The sequence below is a fragment of the Pestalotiopsis fici genome (assembly GCF_000516985.1).
Source record: "Pestalotiopsis fici W106-1 unplaced genomic scaffold PFICI_Scf_1, whole genome shotgun sequence".
Lineage (NCBI taxonomy): Eukaryota > Fungi > Ascomycota > Sordariomycetes > Amphisphaeriales > Sporocadaceae > Pestalotiopsis > Pestalotiopsis fici.
In genome coordinates, this window is record NW_006917091.1 from 2,811,022 (window position 1) to 2,830,720 (window position 19,699).

General features: G+C 50.2%; 7 protein-coding genes across 7 annotated transcripts; 3 read left to right on the forward strand and 4 right to left on the reverse strand.

The window, feature by feature from the left end:
• Positions 1 to 194: 194 nt before the first annotated feature.
• Positions 195 to 995, reverse strand: PFICI_00851 (uncharacterized protein; the record flags this gene model as incomplete). The annotated part of the gene is made up of 1 exon (XM_007829432.1): positions 195 to 995. One exon carries the CDS (start codon positions 993 to 995, stop codon positions 195 to 197), a length of 801 nt encoding a protein of 266 aa, XP_007827623.1.
• Positions 996 to 2,387: 1,392 nt separating this feature from the next.
• On the reverse strand, positions 2,388 to 3,931 carry PFICI_00852 (uncharacterized protein; the record flags this gene model as incomplete). Its single annotated transcript, XM_007829433.1, has 4 exons — positions 2,388 to 2,934; positions 3,174 to 3,687; positions 3,751 to 3,820; positions 3,881 to 3,931. The coding sequence occupies 4 exons, from the start codon at positions 3,929 to 3,931 to the stop codon at positions 2,388 to 2,390; spliced, it is 1,182 nt and encodes a 393-aa protein (XP_007827624.1).
• A 646-nt stretch (positions 3,932 to 4,577) lies between these two features.
• PFICI_00853 (60S ribosomal protein L6-B) lies at positions 4,578 to 5,633 on the forward strand (the record flags this gene model as incomplete). The annotated part of the gene is made up of 3 exons (XM_007829434.1): positions 4,578 to 4,688; positions 5,059 to 5,394; positions 5,481 to 5,633. 3 exons carry the CDS (start codon positions 4,578 to 4,580, stop codon positions 5,631 to 5,633), a joined length of 600 nt encoding a protein of 199 aa, XP_007827625.1.
• Positions 5,634 to 6,360: 727 nt separating this feature from the next.
• Positions 6,361 to 8,568, reverse strand: PFICI_00854 (uncharacterized protein; the record flags this gene model as incomplete). Its single annotated transcript, XM_007829435.1, has 2 exons — positions 6,361 to 8,359; positions 8,444 to 8,568. The coding sequence occupies 2 exons, from the start codon at positions 8,566 to 8,568 to the stop codon at positions 6,361 to 6,363; spliced, it is 2,124 nt and encodes a 707-aa protein (XP_007827626.1).
• A 5,160-nt stretch (positions 8,569 to 13,728) lies between these two features.
• Positions 13,729 to 14,455, forward strand: PFICI_00855 (uncharacterized protein; the record flags this gene model as incomplete). Its single annotated transcript, XM_007829436.1, has 2 exons — positions 13,729 to 13,953; positions 14,015 to 14,455. The coding sequence occupies 2 exons, from the start codon at positions 13,729 to 13,731 to the stop codon at positions 14,453 to 14,455; spliced, it is 666 nt and encodes a 221-aa protein (XP_007827627.1).
• Positions 14,456 to 15,912: 1,457 nt separating this feature from the next.
• On the reverse strand, positions 15,913 to 17,465 carry PFICI_00856 (uncharacterized protein; the record flags this gene model as incomplete). Its single annotated transcript, XM_007829437.1, has 2 exons — positions 15,913 to 17,222; positions 17,291 to 17,465. The coding sequence occupies 2 exons, from the start codon at positions 17,463 to 17,465 to the stop codon at positions 15,913 to 15,915; spliced, it is 1,485 nt and encodes a 494-aa protein (XP_007827628.1).
• A 610-nt stretch (positions 17,466 to 18,075) lies between these two features.
• PFICI_00857 (uncharacterized protein) lies at positions 18,076 to 19,151 on the forward strand (the record flags this gene model as incomplete). Its single annotated transcript, XM_007829438.1, has 2 exons — positions 18,076 to 18,434; positions 18,500 to 19,151. 2 exons carry the CDS (start codon positions 18,076 to 18,078, stop codon positions 19,149 to 19,151), a joined length of 1,011 nt encoding a protein of 336 aa, XP_007827629.1.
• Positions 19,152 to 19,699: the final 548 nt, after the last annotated feature.

Below are 19,699 nucleotides of genomic sequence, written 5' to 3' on the forward strand. Positions count from 1 at the left end.
GCCCGGGGGGGGGGGGGGGGGGGGGGCCACGGCCAGCCACTCACGTGGCTAGGTCGTGCCCCACCCAGCTTGCAGTCAAGCCACACATAAGTAGTCCTCCCGTAAGGAGGACTTAATCAATACATCCATCTTCACACCACTAAACAGACCCCATAGGGCACCATACCAATCTCGCATGCGGCTCATAGTATTGCTTAAAACTCTGCACACTCAACAATGATATTAGGTTCGCAAAGAACTTCAAGTAGGGAAGCACCAAATTCAGCCAAGAGCCTGTCGTACTCGACCCTCCTCCCAGACTGGTCAAAGAATAGAATCGTGTTCAGCCCTGTGAAGTATTTGGGGTAAACCAACTCATCTAGTCCAACCCGTATGGCATACGGACGAGGGCGGCATGACATAAGGATATCGTTGAACTTGGAGCTCGATGCGATGGTCATGTGGCAATGTTCACAAATAGCCCAACTCCTGGGAAAGGTCAAAAGACGGAATTCGGCGTAAAGCCAGGAGTATTCGTCGTCATGAGGTTGTACTTCGGGTGGTGGTTTCGCACGCTGCTTGCCTTTTTGCTCCGTGGTGTAGCGTGGAGCATTTTCGGGCGGGTCGGCCACCTGGGACTTGAAGGTATCGTTGGGCAGAAGTATCTCTTGACATGTCTTCTTGACTTTGTTTGACCGAGCCTCGGTCTCCATTCCGGGCTTGTCAGGCGCAAACTCGTTGGGCTTGATGACGGCGTGATCAACACTTGGAGTATCGTCGTGAAGAGAGGGGACGCTTAGGATCTGCGGTAACTCGGATGGTTGTCTAGGAGCAGGCATTTCTAAGGCTTCATCCGCATCGACCATCTCGTGGTCATCCCCGCCCATGCCACTCCCAGGTTGCGCCATGATGCTCTCCACATCGTGGTCCTCGTCATGTCCACTGACCGGAACCTTGGTACCAAGGGAAGGCTGGACAATGTGCCCTTCTTGGCAAATTCCTTGGTCATGGTTCATGTTTCGTAGGAATTGCTTTTGTGTGCTGATTGTTTTGTGCTGATTGTTCAAATTCTTCTTTTCTGATGATTAGGAAATTTTGATAATAGCTCGAGATTGTTTCTAGTGGTAAAGAGGAGCAACGACGAATAAATAGGCAGGAGTCTTCACGTTGAGAGTTTTACCCTTCTGACCCTTTCTCCGTCACGGATAAAGTTTGCTGCCCAAATAGACGCCGGAGAATGATAAGTTTTCGCCAGGTCCCCGAAGCCGAGAAACGCGCACCTTGTGGGAGACGGTTGCTTGGACCTCCGGGTAGAGAGTTGATATAAGAAAACAAGGTAATGTGGTTTATTTCGGCGCTCATCTGCTGGGTTCGCCAGTGGCCTAAATGAGAATTGGGACAACAATCTACATGTAGTCGGTATGTTCTTTCCAGCAGAGGCCATTGGTACCTAGTAGTCTGAGCAATACGGTAGGCCGAAAAGTAGCGGCGATGGATGATAAAGTGAGAATGACTCAAATGTAAGGTGCTATCATGCCTCGCGCCAACAAGGTGCCAACTGCTATTTTGAATTGCTCGTCATGTCTGCCGATTTTGACAACGGCGGTGACAGATCACACCTAAATAACCACCTCTTGGCTACATCCAGTCCAGACCCATTGTTTCATATCTGAATTTCTTGAAGCTTACCAAGTTTGGCAGGAATTGTGAGATACGCCGACGAAGCGTTTTGAAGGATTCAAATCATTTTACCCAAAATGGCTTATTTTTCAGTTTTAACAAAGAATGATTGGGAAATATAGAGAAGAATAAAAATATTGACAACTGTGTGACACTATGAAAGCCCCAGACTAGGATGCTGTTAGCGCATAGCCTCTGTCAAAGATTGGCTTGGATGGATATAATCGCAGAGCTATGAACGCCTGGGACTGGCCAACCAAGTGTGTTGTAGATTTACACACGACTTACGGCCGCCGGAGACACAGCCAACAGCTAATGCATTGCGTAAGGAAAGACTCTCATAGTAGTCTTCTTTGAAGACTGAATATCCATTAATATGAATAGGACGGGATTGGCTTGTGGCGGCCAAGCGTTTATACATGGCGACTTGGCTTTTTGGATCCACTTGTGATGGTGTCTTGTGTATAAAGGCTGCAAATGCTTGAGATTTCATGACGAGTCTGGAAGAAAAGCACTTCATTCTCAGATTGGCTTGGCCGAGTGCTCTTCAAGTCAACAGAAGCACATTAGCTGTGGACTTGAATTTCTATGTGTCAAATCCCCTATCTTTACACAGCAGTTCACGAAAGCCCGATCAAGCATACTTGTAGCGTTGAGCTGCTGCTGATATACAAGTATCAAGTACAAAGTGTCCATCTCCGATACGAGACGAAAAGCAAAGTTTCATCCTACTTTTTCTCGACAGTCTTCTTGACACCTTCGACAAAAGCTTCCACGGCCTCTCCGCCACCGAGGGGCATACTACTACCCTTCATGTAGCCATTGTTTTCGACCTTGACTGAAAGAGCCTCGGCAATGGTGGGCAAACCGCCATCTCTCAATGCCATGGTAAGACTGGTCAAGCTCTGGTGGAACTGAGGACTCCGCAGAACCTTGACTAGCAAGGCCTTCTTCTGGCCGACGCTCATGGCTTGCTTGGCAGCCTCAACGGCGGCGGGGGTGGGCTCTGTGGAGGCATCTCCCGAGTCGGATTGCTGGGAAAGAATGAGGACCTGAGGGGGTAGGTAATCGAGGAGCTCGTCCAACTGTTCCTCTGTGGCATCTTGTGCAACTGGGACCGTGGTGGGCGGGGTCAGTAGATCCGAAAGCATGGGATAGAGCTTTCCCTCGCCTCCTTGGCTGGGACCAGAGCCGCCCTGGCCAGGCAGGCCGCCTTGCAAAGAGTTGAGGAGATTTCTCACGGCAGTAGCAGCGTCAACGTTTCCACCAGCAGCACTACAAATAACACACGTTAGCCAATGTTCTGGCAGTTAAAGTGTCTTGCTCTTGGTATTCGTGAAATTGCCAGCTAGGTCCATCAATCTTTCTGTGATGTCTAAAATACATGATGGCCTCATGTTGGACCTTGTACATCTTGAAAGGCCAACCTGGGCTTTTGCGACGCCGGAACGCTGATTTCCCTAAACAATGACCTGATCACAACGCCGGCAAACATTAGTTGAAAATGCACCTACGCTCGAGCTCCGTCTGCACCGCCCTCTCTGGCACCCTCTCCCTCTTCTCGTACATCACCGCCAGTGGCGTCAGAGCCAGCGCCTCCAGCACCGGCTCCGCCGCGAGGGTCGTTTGAGTCGCCGTGACCCTGAACGTCCTCCATGGCGTCATCCTCGTCATCATCGGGACGGTCATCGTTATTGTTGTTCACTACCGAGTTGAGCTCGGATTGGACATCCACCTCCTCACCCTGCAACAGAGCATCGACAATTTGGCCAATTTTGAGGTCTCGGGGGCTGAACCAAGCCGGGTCGCCGTTGCGGCCTTGGGGTTTCGATTGCATCCAGAACATGTGGCGTTGTGAAGATGACATGAACTTGAGGACAAAGACACGGCCATTCGTCTTGGAGGCCGAGTTCGTTTGCTTGTGAGACTCGTGAGGAACAAAGTGGCCATCGGTAGGCACCATGACCAGGTCCAGATCGGGTTCGTCAATAGGAGAGCTGCGTTGCCGCCAGCAAAAGTGGATTAGATCTGTAGACACGGAATTAGTCCAGCCCCCAAGTAATCAACGACGTTGACTAGATGACAACGTACCATCCTCAGAGTATAGGTAGACATAGCCCTTTTCAGGCTTGGCCGAGACCTTGTACGGCTTCGTCGAGGGCTACAAGAGATATTCAGTCATGCATCCAGAGAACATGAGCAGTCTACCAGGGCTACCCACGTCAACCTCGCATATTCCGGCCTTGAACGTTATAATCGGCTGAATGGACATGGCGTCGAGATGTGATGAAAGTTGATGAGAAGAGGTCGAAAGGGTGTGGTTGGCAAGTATGGTCGTCGGATCGCGACCTGGGGATTGTAGTGACTGGCAGGCGCTGTCGGATTGGAAGAGTGGCTGTAGTGGTTGGGCAAGTGGTTGAGGTTATCAATAGATGATGCAAGGCTACGATGGAGCTTCGTACGTTACGTTTGCCTGCCCTGCCAATAAGGTAAGGTAGGTTAGCTGCTGGTAGGTACGACAAGGGCAGCGCCTATCAAGGTAAGCTGAGGACGAGGCACTCAGCCCACATTGGCTTGCACCACCACCCAGCAGAAGTGAAGCTTGGGCCACCCATCGGCGCGTCGGCGTTCCAATTAAGCAATGACATATGTGTCTAGCCCGGCCAAAGCGGCGCTGTGGCTTTGTTCCCGTTATCGGGAGCCCCTAGTCGAATCACCAGCCACATTTTCTTATCAGCCCGCGCTGCACGGCCACTTTCAATTTTCGGGGCAGGGCTTAAGCCAAACCCACAACATTTTTCCTGTGTGCCATCGGGTAGAGCAAAGAGGAACACCTTGACGATCTCCAGACTCAACCACCATCCCCGACAAATCCTCCCACCCGACAACTAACCACCACAGCAGCCAAGCCCTTCAAAATGTCGGCCCCGACCAGCAAGACGTTTGGCAAGTCGACCCGGGAGGTCCCTCACCACTCCGAGAAGGCTCAGAAGTGGTATCCCGCCGACGATGAGTCCAAGCCCAAGACTGTAAGTGGCCTCGAACGATGGACGCAAACATGTTTTGCGAGGTCGCACCGGTAGACTGGTCACAAATGGGCACCCATCTCCTGCCACAATTGCCTGCCTGGAGACAAGAAAAAAGAGGAGGAGAGCAAGAGTTTGGGATTATCAGGTCGAGTTATCTTCGAATCGGGAAACTTGGGATACAGGCTGCGCGACAGGGCCAATGCGACAAATATCTCCAGGCGCAATTCGAGAGAAGGAAAGCAGATGGGTGCCTATGGACCAAGACCAGCTACCGGCGACAATTTGCGATATCCCGACGCAACAAGCGAACGAATTATTCACGAAAACAGAAGAGATGAGAGCAGTCGCTAATTTGTTTCGTCATGTACAGGTCCGCAAGGCCATCCGCGCTTGGACTCCTCGCCAGTCCCTCCAGCCTGGTACCGTCCTGATCCTCCTCGCTGGTCGCTTCCGTGGCAAGCGTGTCGTCCTCCTCAAGACTCTCGACCAGGGTGTTCTTTTGGTCACTGGCCCCTTCAAGATCAACGGTGTTCCCCTGCGCAGAGTCAACTCCCGATACGTCATCGCCACATCCCAAAAGGTCGATGTCAGCGGTCTCGACTCCGCCAAGGTTGACGAGATCTCCAAGAAGGAGTACTTTGTTGGTGACAAGGTCAAGGACAAGGCCGGTGAGGAGGCCTTCTTCAAGCAGGGAGAGAAGCCACAGGTAAGAACAAACGACAAGACACGATTCAAGACGACCCTCTACCAAGACCATCATGGGGCTGACCAAAGTTTGTTTATCTACTACAGAAGAAGGAGATCAGCAGCAGCCGAGCTGCCGACCAGAAGGCCATCGACAAGGCCCTCATTGCCTCGATCAAGAAGGTCGACTTCCTGCCCAGCTACCTCGCCTCTTCTTTCAGCCTGCGCAAGGGTGACAAGCCCCACGAGATGAAGTGGTAGAGGAATTAAAACAACTCTCAAGACTCTGTGCATGGAACAAAAACGGAAACTTGGGGGGAGAGGACTGCTTTGGTACTTTTAAGGGAAGACACGAAACGAAACTTTTCTAGAGGCCGCGGATGATAGGTGTCTGCGGAAACTGGGGCTGGCTTAGCCAATTGCATCTGGACGTTGACGGTCATTCGGTCACATTGATTCTGGCGTCTGTAATGAGGTTCACAAGTCAAGAAAAGAGCATATGACAAATTCCTCACTGGTTTGGGCAATCACTACACATTGAGCTCACGTATTGGTGTTGTGACATGATGGTTTGGGATAGAAGATGACTGCTGAACTCTATTTTCAGAAACCGCTCAATCGTTTGCGCTACACCAACCCACGGCCATGAAGCACGACACCGCCTTTACTGTGTATCAAAGCATCATGAACTCTACATTGTTCACTTATCGCACAAGCACACCTCGGCCAACCGGAATTGTGCTGACTGTCTGGGCAGTTGGGCATTGCGGCATGGTTATATCGCCTTGTCGCAAACTATAGCATTGAATTGAGACTGGCAACAGTATATTGCTTGTTCATCGTTCTTTATTTTTTTTCTCCCTTCTGAATGTACACTACAAAACTTACGTCATGCACTACGTTGTTACAAAAGACTCCGACGCAATGTGCGATGCTGTTGCTGTTCAACCCCTGTCGCTATGCCATGCGATGCCATGCGTGATCCAAGTCAAACCTCGCGTTCTGCCCAACTCTGGATCATGCCCTCTAGAGTTGCATCGTAGTGCTTGAGTGAGACCTTGCCGGTGCTCTCCTCCAGGTACGTGTTGGCTTGCACAAAGACCTTGCGGGGCTGCTTGACCCTGAGGACCTCGCCGCGGATCTTCTGACCCCAAAACTCTGGGTCAACCTCGGTCATGCCCAAGAAGAAGTCGCTACCTGTCTGCACATCTGCCGTGCTCTTGTACACGTGCAACTTCTGGAGGTAATCCCCAACAGCCTTGCGACCGACCGTGAGGATCTTTGAGCGGTCCAGGTTGATGGTCAGACCCTCGACATTGTCGCCTTCATAGTCTAGCTTGCAGAAGTCATCGCCAGCCTGGAGGAAACACTGGAGGATCGAGAAACGGGCTTGCGAGTGAGGCTGTCCCCACTTGCGGCTCTTGGGATCCCACATCTCCAGTGATGCCAGACCAGCACGTGCCATGGAAAGATAAGAAGCGTAGAGCAAGTCACCGGCGACGCCATCCATGTTCTCTGAACCGTCACCGTAGCCAAAGATCTTGAGAGTTGGGAAATCGCATGAGAGGAACATGGCCACGAGTTCAGCACGGCATTCCTCGTAAGCACCAGCAACACTGCCAAAAACAGAACCCCATGTCTGGCCAGGCTTGTACCATGTAGTGATGGGCTTGTTCGTGATGGGTGACACTGGCGGATTTGCCTTGTCAAAGTTGTACTCCCCGGCAGAGGTCTCCTGAAGCAGCTTGCCACATCCGTGACCAGTCAATTCATGAAGTCCGACCTGGACTTCAAATGCATCATCACGGTACTTGCGGTAAATCTCCAGATCCTTCTCAGCAATGAAAGGAATCTTCTCGTTGGGTGCCTTTGCGCTCAAGACGTTGCCCAGGGAGACGTTCTTGAATCCCTCAGTCTGTCGAATATCGTCGTAGTTGGGAATGTTGATGCCAGCAGGGATACCCGAGCCAGCAAATGTGAGAACCTCGAGGGAAGTAAAGTCAGGAGCGAGGAACTTGTCCTTTTCAAACTCCTTGCTCCAGGGCAGCTTGGGGATGAGATCGGGAGCTGCGCTGACGAGATCACCGAATGCCTTGGTTCTTTCCTGGTTGACAACAGCCGCGAAACCTTCCCATTCGCCTCTGACTCCGGCCGGATCTCTGTAGGTTTCAATGAAACCAATGTTGGACTCGACTGCTGGTCCCTTGTCTCTGATCCAGAATCGTTGAGAGTCCTTGAAAGCAAGTAGCGAACCGTCCTTGAAAGACTTGGCGTATGCATTGTACATGTTCTTCTGTGTCTCGTTGGCACCATTCTCTGCAGCCTTCTTGATGTTTTCAGTAATCGCTGCCATTTCCTTGGAATAGTCGCCATATACGAGGTTGATGGTTTTCCCGGCAAGGGGTCCTTCTTCCACGGTGAAAGATGCGTCTTTGCCAATATCACCACCCTCGCTGGGCACCGATGTGTCGGCCGATGCAATCTTGATGTCAAAGGTACCCGAGCTGGACTTGGAAAGTCTAGTGTTTTCCGGCAAAAGACCCTTCTTCTCCATCCAAGCAGAAACAGCATCAATTTCATCCTTGGTAATACTGGGGGAGTCTGGATAGTAGGTAGTCATGTGACCTTCCTCTGGATAGCCAAGGTGCATCAGGGAAGGGCGGTCATGCGAAAAGATGGCACCATTTGTTGCCTTGTAGAACTTGTCCGCTGTGGCATCAGTGGCTGCGAGGGCTGCAATGGCGGATTCTGAGCTTCTCGGGATGAACTTGGCATCGCCAAAACTCTTGTAGTTGCCATTGTTGCCTAGGAATTGGCCGGCATACTGCAGGAAATAGTCAAGATCCTCGTCCGAAATGCCTGCCTTGGACTGCAAGGCCTTCCAGTCGCCGCCAGAGCTCTTGTGGAGAGCAAGAATGAAGTCATATATGGCTTCAGACTCTGGAGAGATTTGTCGAAGGACGACGCGGGTTCCAGCAAAGGCGGCTCTGAGAGCAGCATTGTGTCAGTTTGCTATAGCTGCAAATTGCATGGGGAGAGCCGGGGACGTGGCCGCGGTGGGGTTCACACACTTGCTAATGAAATGGGCATATCTCTTTTGCTGGTCGGTCAAGGCATCGAAATGCTTCTCGATTTCCAGTCTTACGATGGTGGGAGGGGAGTCGGCCAAATAGTGCTTGAGATCGGCGGCGTCCATCTTTGCGAGCGATGCACAGAACCGGATGGATGTGATAGGCTTATTAAAAGTAGTGGTGGCAGTCTGCAAGTTACACAAGGGTACAATGGAACTGCGGGTTTGGTATCTCGAGGTTGTCTGGAGTCGTCTCAGGCCGCCTCGAGACAAAGTCGATGAGAAGCTCTTCATTGAGGATGAGGGGCAGTCAAAACGGAACCACCCACTCAATCAATAATGCTTGTTGGCTGCAGTTGCAGTGCCTCAGATCTGCCTGTCTGCCTGCTGCTTTGCCCGTCGCTTGCCGCGACCGTCGTCCGTCACCACCTGACCTGAACCCAGCAAGACCTTCCTAACACGGGCTGGTAAATGCAAAATTTGATGTCCACTTGAACTCTGAAAACAATATATTATTGCTAAACCCAAATACCAAAAGAAGAAAGAGCCGGAGCATAAAAGAGCGAAAGGTCAATGTACTCCGATGCACTGGAAAAAGCAATTGCACACTTTTTTTTGCAACAGCTGTGTGACAGTGGCCATTGCCGCGTTAAAAAAAAAAATTGAATTGAGCCACAACAGTCGCAAGCCACATCCGAGTCAAGACTCAACGGCATGGGGGTCAAAATCCGGGGTACATACACATTAATTGCACATGTCACGAGCCTGTGCTTCATGACTTTAAACATGCACTGATTGTACCCCTGATTATAGAATAAATCCAAATGGGACATCAGTATATCCTGGAATTCCGGAAAGAAAATCGTTCGTCAGGGGTCTAATAACGCTATTAGCATGAAAATTAAGGCTATTGATCAGTCGCCTAGACTGAGCCAAATTGTACTGATCGGGCTCCAATCCACGTGGCAATCGATCTTGGAGTGTGCCCTGCTTGCATTACACATGAGGAGATCCTGCGACCATGTACCTCTCGCTTGTGAGCCTGTCAATATTTGGCTATTTCTGATTCTCTGTCCAAAGAGGTACAGAAAGCAGTAGGGAGTAGAGGAGAATGGGGGTAAAAAAAAAAAAAAAAAAAAAAGAAGGAAGAGGACAGGAGAAAGTCAAAATGGGATATATTCAAGATGAACTCGCTCTTTTCCCTTTCTAGTCTATTTGGGATTTCGAGGACTGGAGAGTCCTGCTGGAAGTTGGCGAGCGCTTTTGGGCGAAATGAAATCCGGAGCAAAGATATTCATATGCTAAAGTCGTTTGCGCGTATCCGCACATCTATAGCATCTTGCTCTTGAATCGAATATACACATTTCCATTGACGCTGTCACCATGTTTTGGAACAATGTCATTATTCCACAACGTCATTGATTTGCGTGGAACCTTTTCCAAATGCACTGGAACCCACTGCAATGATGTCTGTCACCCGTCCGACCAGCCAATTGTCAAAGGAGGAGCTCCTCCCCGCGCCAGGTTTTAACATTGCCAACTCCCCGCACTCGTGCACGCACGTAGACATGATGGAATTTGTTATTTTCGACCATTGCAAATAAGACTTGCAATTGCTGAGACCAGGCAAAAGCGGAATCTAGTTTATCAAATGCGCCGTATTTGCAAACAGTACGTCAAGGTACATGTCTTCGATCATGCTCTCTCTAGCTGCGATTCAATCAAGAAAGAAACGGGAAAAAGCCTAGGGTGAAAAGTCGGCGATTTTTACTATTTTTGGCGAATGTAAGCGGCGACACCAACCAGTTTGGCTTTTGTACCTGTTCCAGAAAAGTCAACATGCTAATGCGTGAAACCAGACTGCATCGGCTTGACGACCAAACATCTATTATGCACTCTATAGAATTTGAGGTACCTCCAAGTAGCGAGTATTCCTGCATTGCAATAGGAAGTCAAGTTCTGATGAGTGGTGCTGAATTCGCCTTGGCCCCAAGTCACGAAAAGTAAATGACCCAGTCTTATGTAATATTGAGCGAAAGCCATGCGATGGAAACCCCCACGAATTGCCACACGCAAGTCCAGTAGAAATGCGGCTTTTGCTTCCCCAGGTTCCAGAATCCAGATGGCCATGCCAATCACTAGGTGAGGAGTGGCCGTACAGACATGCCAATTTGTACGTCCAGGCCGGCTTCACATCTCACCGCTCACGGGATTATACGATTCCAACATGAAACAGCCTTACGAGATGCATAACCTATAATTACTTGGAACCCGCGTTCAACACACTACATAACATCCGTGACAACCGGCTCCAAATGCCGTAAAAAGTTGGCGCGTCAATAAATGCAAAAACCTAGACCGGATGCAGAGACAGCCAGACTAGGTAGAAGCTGGACATGTCAACCACAGCGACTGCATATCATACTATGACCAGTTTCAACGCCGCCGGGGATCCGCTTTGGAAGACCGGAATGGCCTTCCGAACCGTGCCGACAGCAGCTATCCAGGTCGGTACGGCAAATCAAAATTCAGGATGCCCTCGTGACCATTTTGCGGTGAAAAAGCACCCGCTATCCGACATTGCCTTTTTTTTTTTGAATTATTTTCTTTTTTTCTCTTCCTTTTTTTTTTCCATCGGTGGAAAGGAGCGGTAAAAAATCTAAATGTCAGATGGAACGTGAAAAGGTCCTAAACTACTTTGTGTTGCATAATTGTCCACGTAGCGAATTGGCCCACGTAGCGAGGTATCATCACGAGAAGAACCATTCTGCATATATAAGAGTGACAACGTGGGTTTAATTTGAAATAGATTAGTGCCTTTCACCCGGGGTAAGGACCGATGAGGAGTAAAAGAGGTGCACTCCAGCGGGTTGCCAAGTTGGGGGTCACTTTCAACCCGATCACGCCTGCAACGATCAAGAAAAAAAAAAAAGTTGACTATCCGCAAATCCCACAGCTGGGTTTCGTCATTACGTGTGGTCCCCTGCTAACATGGATTGTCACAATGTACTCAATTGTACCTGCAGCTAAAACAACAAGCTATGCTGGCCTCCAATGCCCAGAGGAAACATTGCATTCGTGTATGGCACAGTGACCAATTGCCAACCATACAATCACAGCGCACAAAAAGAAACAACCCCTCCAAAGAAAAAGAATATCATGTTCGCACCAATGTCGGTCCGTACAACAAGTTCAAAGTACAGTACACTGCTTCTCAGCTTGAACTTGCCCCCGGTTTCCGCCAATCAAGTCAAATTATCCCCCTATTCGTTGCTCATCCTGCTTTCGCCCATTCCGAAAGACAGCAGAAGAGAAACAGCGAGGGAGCGAAAGAGGAAAGAAAAAAAATCAACCAAAAAATCCACACACCACGTTCTGCTCCACAACTCTACCAACCAAATGGATTCTCGCTCGAGTCCGGGACAAAGTCGCTCGCTCAAATCTGCGGATCCGTTGGGCGGAACTCCTCGTAGCGTCTGGTGACCCCCACGCTTTTTCTCTCAATTTCATTCTACTACACTATGTGCTAGTCACGAGCGTCGACTTCTAATTGCTCCCAACTTTTGTCTTTTTTTTTTTTTTATTCCTTGAGCAAAGACATGTGCCGTTTCATTCTCGAGTCTGAAGGGACATGAACAGCTAGCAAATAACATATATGGCTCATGAGACTACTTTTGTCTTGTTGACTTGCCGAATTCCCGAGAACAAGAACGAGGCGTGTAGGTATGTATGTATGCTCACCACGAGAGAAACAAACAGTGGCAGTACGTATGACGAAGTCCGAGTCGGCTACATCCCACTTCCCCATAAACTAGTCCAAGCGGGCAGCTCCAAGATTGCCTGCTGGAGACGTGCAGTCACGGACGGTCCACCCATTCTGACGGTCCACGATCCACAAGCTTCGAAACCGTCTGCCGCTGTCCTTCCATGAATGTTCTTCTCCTCCCGCCCCCCGAATCACTAGTTTTGGGTCGATTGCCCGTGGGTAGGCTGGCAGGTCCCTCTTTTGGTCCTTCATGGCTCTGCAACGTTGCTCTGTGCCATGTATCATTGTATTTCCCCAAAAAAGGACAACACGATGGCCACGACTGAAAAAAATGACCGGCCACTTGGAAGAAAAGGCAACAAGTTCCGGCAAGGGCAGTCGTGTGTTACAAAAAGTAGAAGAAAAGGGCAGAATAAGCCCAAGAGCTTTCTGCTAGTGCGGCTGTGCCTTCGCTAAGGCGTGCATGCATCTCTACTGCAGGCAATAATAGCCCGCGCCTCTCTCTCTGTCTCTGGGCCTCTTTGGTTCTCGAGGCGCGCCTCCGGTAGAGGACTTTGTTGGGCTCGCTCGCTCAAATCGACTCCATCCGTTCAGTTTGGGTCGCCCTCCCACCCTGTGCCGGACAAGGTACCGACGAGTACCTGGACAGGATGCCTCCTCCCAGTCCTCCTGGTTCCAGCGTTCGTGATCCTTGTGGATCGAAACCGTCGGAAGACAAATGATGCCCCATGATTGGCTCCGACACCCCTGAGACTTGCCCTCTTTGACATTTGAGGGATAGGATCGGACCTCTCTACTCTACACTAGGCGCAAAGTTCAACCCGCGGGAGAGCTGGAAAACGAAGCCAGACGAGCCAGAACCACCAGCCCAACCCAGCCCATCATCCAGGCACCTGGAATTCGCTGGAAAAATACATTGCCTACCTAGTTAGGGGGCATTGCTTCTTCTCACTAGTTGGCTCCATGGGTTGGACATGGGCACTTTGGCACTCTATTCAAGTCAGCAACCCGAATTTTTTACCTCATTGAACCCGGACCCGTTCCCCATTGCCCCCCGTCAGTTCTATGCGTGTGTGAGGCTCTGACATCAGCCATAAAACCGACCCGGGCCGCGCCCCCCAACTTCCAAGCTTTGTGTGTTCGAGTCGATGTTTATTCTCACAGTTTCCCTACGCCTTTTTTACCATTCCATTATTCCTGCATTGTGATTCTGCCGCTTCTTCTAGTTGTGTAACAGGCTCAAAAAAGTATACCTTATCCTTGAATAGACGATCCCGAAAAGAAACAACCTTTTTATGATCGGCGACAGTTTGCGATCACTAGTGATTCACAAGTAGTCATTGCCCGCGTCACTTGGCTGTATTATTCACTTACACTTGCACCTCATTCACCCGGAAGCGACGACGCCAACAATCCCGCATATTTATTTATATTAAGCGTCCGCCCCTTGGCACACAAAGGAAGTCAAGATGCTTTCATACGACAGTCCAATTTCTTTACCCAAGACAAACTCTGCCAAAATGGGCAGTGCAAATGCATCAACCGTCGGACCCAACCCGAAGCCCATTACTACAGCCACTATGACGCATGCATCACACGTATCGAATACCACCGCCCAGAACAGCAATGCAGCCACAAAACATCACCACATCTGGCTAGTTACGGGCCCAGCTGGCTGCGGAAAGAGCACAGTCGCTGCACATTTGTCAGAAGCTCTCGGGTTCCCCTACTTGGAGGGCGACGAGGTATGAACCACCAGATACAAAAATCCGCTAGAAAGATTATCCAGCTAACATGTGCTTACAGTACCACCCGAAAGCCAACATTGACAAGATGGCCAGTGGTGTCCCGCTGACGGACTCGGACAGATGGGACTGGCTGACGGTGCTCCGCGAGGCATCTCTCAAGAAGCTGGCTGAAGGAGCCGACGGTGTCGTGCTCACTTGTTCTGCCCTGAAGCGCAAGTATCGCGATGTCATCAGAGTGGCCCCCTACTACTCGCACGATGTGATCCTACACTTTGTCTACCTCCACGCCCCAGAGGATGTGCTTATCCAGCGGGTCGGTGCCCGCAAGGGTCACTACATGGGCGCAAGCATGGTCCACAGCCAGTTCTCTATTCTCGAGCCGCCCACTGCCGAGGAGACCGACGTCATCAGCATCGACGTGAGCAGCACCATGGAAGAGGTGCAACGGGAAGCATTGGACAAGGTTCTGCAAAAGATGGACGAGGACGCCCAGTCCTAGCCTGGGGTCGGGGGTCGCGGAAACGGTCTTGGCGTAGAGCTAGACTGGATTCGCGGCAAGACGCCTTGTTCATTCCGCATGTTCGTTTGCCTACAATTTGGACTAGGTCCATGCTCTATTCAGTATACCCACAAAGTATGGTATTCGATCTGCATGGTTTTCCTGTTTTGGGAGTTTGGGGTGTCCAAAGGACACAAAATGGGCCGGATGATTTTTCTTTTTGCGATAGCACATGACAACGAGAAAACGCACTTGTTCTCTTGTCAAGACATTCTGACTTTGTGGCGTTGAAATCCATTAGGGACAGCATTTGGATATTCTAGAATTGACGACATGGTCATTTCTCCCTGTGTACGAGGGGGTACAGAGTTGGTAGCGAGTTGCTTTGACCTCTGTTTATCAAGTCCATGTTGGAGAACCGAGCGCAACTCGACCGGCATGGAATAGAAATACATGATGAGAATAAGACTCGACTTTCCCGATACTACAGAAAACAGATGAAGCTCATGCCAAAGTGACCTGCCTTGTACCATGGATTATTCCGTCATTCAACTCCTGTTTTCGTCTCGGTTCAAGCAAGAATCTATTTCAATTTCGATTCGTCGTCCTCAACATCATATTCCCAATCGAGCTTCTTGCAGCTATTCTGACGACGGGAACTAGACCGCGTGCGGCATCTTTGTGTCATAAGCGTCGTGTATAGCGGGCACCCGTTCTTGGTTCCTATTCGACAGTTGAAACCGGTGTGCTGGTTTGGGAAATGGGCCGGGGGGGAAAGTGGTCCCACAATCCCCCCCCCGGGGCTTAGTATACCGAAACAGATCCGGAGGGGAGGAGGGTCCAGAACGCCGAGTTTTGTATGGTGGTAGTCGAGTCTACAAGTTGATGGATTTCTTTATCCCAATTACAAAAGAGACGAGGCTTGATTTTTTAAAAGAAGATATATTTTATTTTCTCGAGTATAGTTTTCTTTCCTTTTTTCTTCTCCTATGCATCTAAATTGACAAATTTAGATCAATCACCGCCGTCGTACGCTGACTTTTGCTCACTTGGTGTGGTTGTGATGGAGGACGACCATAAAACATGATCATGGTGGCAGCCTAATCTTTGTCAAAGTGCCCGCAACGTAAAACCCAATAATGTACCTCAAAAATGTGACTCAAATTGTTCTCGCCAGCATAACGATATATACATGATACTCCAGATTCCAGACTCGCTCTCTAATTCTCCGGTTCGCATCGAAAGTGCATACTTTTGCATGTGCATACTCGGTTATATACCCATTTGCCTTCTCACCACCCTTGCACCCCAGACGCCACCGGTATTCATCCACGGCATCTAGAACGTCCTTGACCCTCTTCCTTGCATACGTTCATGCGAAGCGTGTGTGAGCAAGTGTTTCCCAACCCGAAGAGTATGGAAACATGACATGGTATTGTTTAGAGCAGGTGTTCAATTTACCGCATATGCATGACCATGACATCAGGTTCCTCTACAATCTGCTTGACCACCTCGGCAGCCCTAGCCATGGTTGCGCCATCGACGACGCGGTGGTCGGCGCTCCAGCTAAAGTTGCAGGCCTGCTTCTTGACGACCCGGTCCTCCTCGTCAAAGGCCGGTACCGTCCGGATCCTGCCCACGCCTAAAATGGCAACCTCCTTTTCCACAATGACTGGGGATAGATATGTGCCTCCAATATTGCCGATGTTCGAGACTGTAATGGTGCCTCCGCTGAGATCCTGTGGGGACAGCTTGCCCGCCGTAGCCGCCGTCTGGAGCCGTGTCAGCTCCGAGGCAATCGAGAGAATGTTTCGCGAGGCCACGTTTTTGATCACTGGAACGAGCAGACCCGAAGGCGTGTCCATGGCAATACCAATATTGTGTTGGCTCCGGTGGACCAGACTCGGCTTTTGCGTATTGGCATCAATCTCCACCCGGGCATTCAGGATCGGATACTGGTATAGCGCCAAGGAGACGGCTTTGATGATGAATGGCATGTAGGAAAGCTTGGAGATATCGTCTTGTGGAGAACTCTTCAACACCTTGTTGAGCCGTGTCCGGAGTGAATGCATTTGCGAAAAGTCAATTTCGTCAGTGTAAAGGAAGTGCGGAATGGTGAGAGAACGAGTCATGGCCTTGAACATCTGGGCTTGGATGTTGGTAAGTTGCACAGGAGTCTCGGTCTGTGTCGCTGTGTCCACTGGCGGTTGTGTAGGAGTCGAGGCTGCGGCACTAGACTTGCGAGACTCGACATATCTGTGTATATCCTCCTTGAGTACACGGCCGTCTTTTCCAGTGCCTTCAATTTCTGTAATATCCACGTCGAACTCCTTGGATAGATGCCTCACGGCGGGTGTAGCAAGTGAGGCAAACCTTCCGGTCGATTTCTTTGGCTTATCACTCTGCTGTCCCACTGGAGCTTTCTCTTCCGCCTTGACGGTCTCTGTTGTCTTTCCTTCTGGAGGTTTGCTCAAGCTTTCCTTGTTCAAGGCCTCTCCAGAACCACCTTGCCCTTGTGATGGCTCGGGCGCGGTCAATGCCTCTAGATCTTCCTTTTTGGCGTCGCCTTGTATATCAATGTCTACGAATGGCTTTCCAACCTTGGCCATGTCGCCGGCATCATAATGTAGCTTCTTGACAACACCCGCGAATCGACTCGTGATTTCTACCGATGCCTTGTCGCTTTGCACCTCGCATAGTGGCGAGAACTCCTCGACCCGAGCTTCGGGCTCGACAAACCATTGTATGATTTCACACTCGACAATACCTGTTGGATTCGGGACAGAGTAAGTGACATGTCATTTGTATCATGGCAATTGGAACAAGGGCGCCCACCTTCACCTATATCTGCCAATAGGACTGGCTTCACCACCTGCAATGCCCGACTTGTATGAAATCCATGTCTCGACACGGAGAACGCGCCTTGTGATCCATGGGCCAGAACTCGAGACAGGCCTTGGGGTCGACACCATTGAGAGCGGACGGCGCGGGAGCTTCGCTGGAGAAACATTGTATATATAAAAGATCTATACGAGGAGAAACTGAAATGATGGCTTCTTTTCTTTTCTCTACTACACGTTCATATCATCATTGACGAAAGAGAGACTGGGAACAACAGGAAGAAACGAATTGACAGTCTGCGCTGCTCGGCACAAGGAATGTTTGCCCGCGGTGAGATTTGTCGCGGCCACCTGATCGTAACTGGAGGGAGGAAGTCAGTGCAGCACAATAGCATGACGGCCGGCCTATTCACCCCGCCATAACCGCTAGTAGCCGAGTCTGGGGAAGGCCGCTGACAACCGCTGTTCGGGGTAGGAATACAAACCCCTGGGCCGCTATTCTAGCGCCTGGAGACTGTGCCGATAAGAGCAGTACCTGATAACGATTAGGTAGCGGGTCCCCGAGCTGCTGGGCAATTGAGTTGGAGATTCACTGGGAACGCGTTAGAATGGCCCCGAATTTTTTTGGAGAAAAAAGACAGCCGCCATAAACGGACCGAAGTGTTGCGAGAGCCAGTCAACGACAAGCCAACACAAGCTTGGTCCGACTGCGTCTCCTTCCTGGATATCTGTATATACTACACTAATCATTGCCTTGAACGGTGTTTGAGCTTGTCCATCATGTCATTCCCCCGAAGGCCGCAGCTCCTGTGCCTGCTCTGCCAATGGCGCTCCTTTAGCACTTCGTACCGCCGGTTTGCCAAGGAGGCTGAGAAAGCTGCCTCGAAACCGTCGATAACCAATTCTACCTCTTCTTCCCCGGCGCCGCAAAAATTTATACCCCCATCGCCCTTGGAGAATGCGCCTCGAGGATATGGAAAGCGGGTGGAGGAGTTTACGCCGGTGCCGTTGCCCCGGCCGATAGGCATGCCGCATCCGCCCGAGCCTGGCCAGAACACCGGTATCGACAACAGATCTGTGAGACAGAAGAGAGATGATTTCGTCAATTGGGACAAGCACTTGGCCAGACGTGAGCAGCTGTATGTTGGACCCCTCCCAGGACATGTATGAGCAGACCATGAACTGACATGATGACCGGCATCAGTAAAACCCAATTTCGGAAACCGTACTTTCGCGACTGGACCAACCTCGAACACCACAAAGGCAAGACCTTTATCAGCCCGCTTCGACCCTTCAAGGGAGACCTCTCGCTGTGGTTCCCGAACTTGTACGGTACAACTCTTTCCAAGACGGATAAGGGTCCTCACGACACGACGCCCATCCTTGCGGGCAAGATCACAATAGTCAGTGTCTTTAGCGGCCAGTGGGCAGAGGGCCAAGTCAAGAGTTTCGTCTCTCCCGAGGACAATCCCGAGCTCCAGGCTGTGCTCAAAGAGCACAAGGGCAAGGCGCAACACGTGCGCATCAACATTGAAGAGGACGGGCTCAAGGCATTCTTGATCAAGCTCTTTACGAACTCCATCAGAAAGACCATTCCCGAAGAGGACTGGAACAAGTACTTTGTGGTGCGCAAGGGCGTCTCGGACGAGGTCAAGGAGGCCATTGGCATGCTCAACAGCAAGGTTGGGTACGTCTACCTCCTGGATGGCGAGTGCAGATTACGCTGGGCAGGCAGTGGCTATTCCGAGGGCCACGAGCGTGTCGGCTTGGTCACGGGTCTGATGAGACTCCTCGACGAGGGGAAGGGAGTCAAGAAGGCCAAACTTGCTGGCTCCGCTGCTGCGCTGAAGCTGTAAATGGATCTTGCACTTTGTGTATAGTACCTGTATAATGAAATGTACCATATCAATTGATACCCAACTTTTCTTCTTCTCCTCTGGGGATCTATCTCCATGGTTGCCACGAATCGGGACAGCTTTTACCATTATATTAGCGCGAAGCTGTTGTGCTCCAGATACCATGACTTGGATCGGGTAAAGACATTTCAGCTGCAGGCAAAGACCCTCAGAGAGTCATCCCCAAACATTGCTGCCTGCCATTCAATCATTTATTAGTGTTTTTCTTGTTTTCTCTGTGATTGATGTTTTGTATATGGACGCAAGGGTTTGAAATTTTATAATAGTATTGTCTTCCGCCTTGTAACCGATTGGAAAAAGAAGAAAATAAAGAAAAGAGAGAAAAAAGGAAAAAGAGAAAAAGAAGAGAAAGAAAAACAGAAAAAGGGAAAGAGAAAAACAGAAAGAGAGAAACAGAGAGAAAGAGAGAGAAAAAAAGAAAAAGAAATAAAGAGAAAAAAACAAAAAAAGAGAAATAGAGGAAAAGAAAAACAAAAAAAGAGAAATAG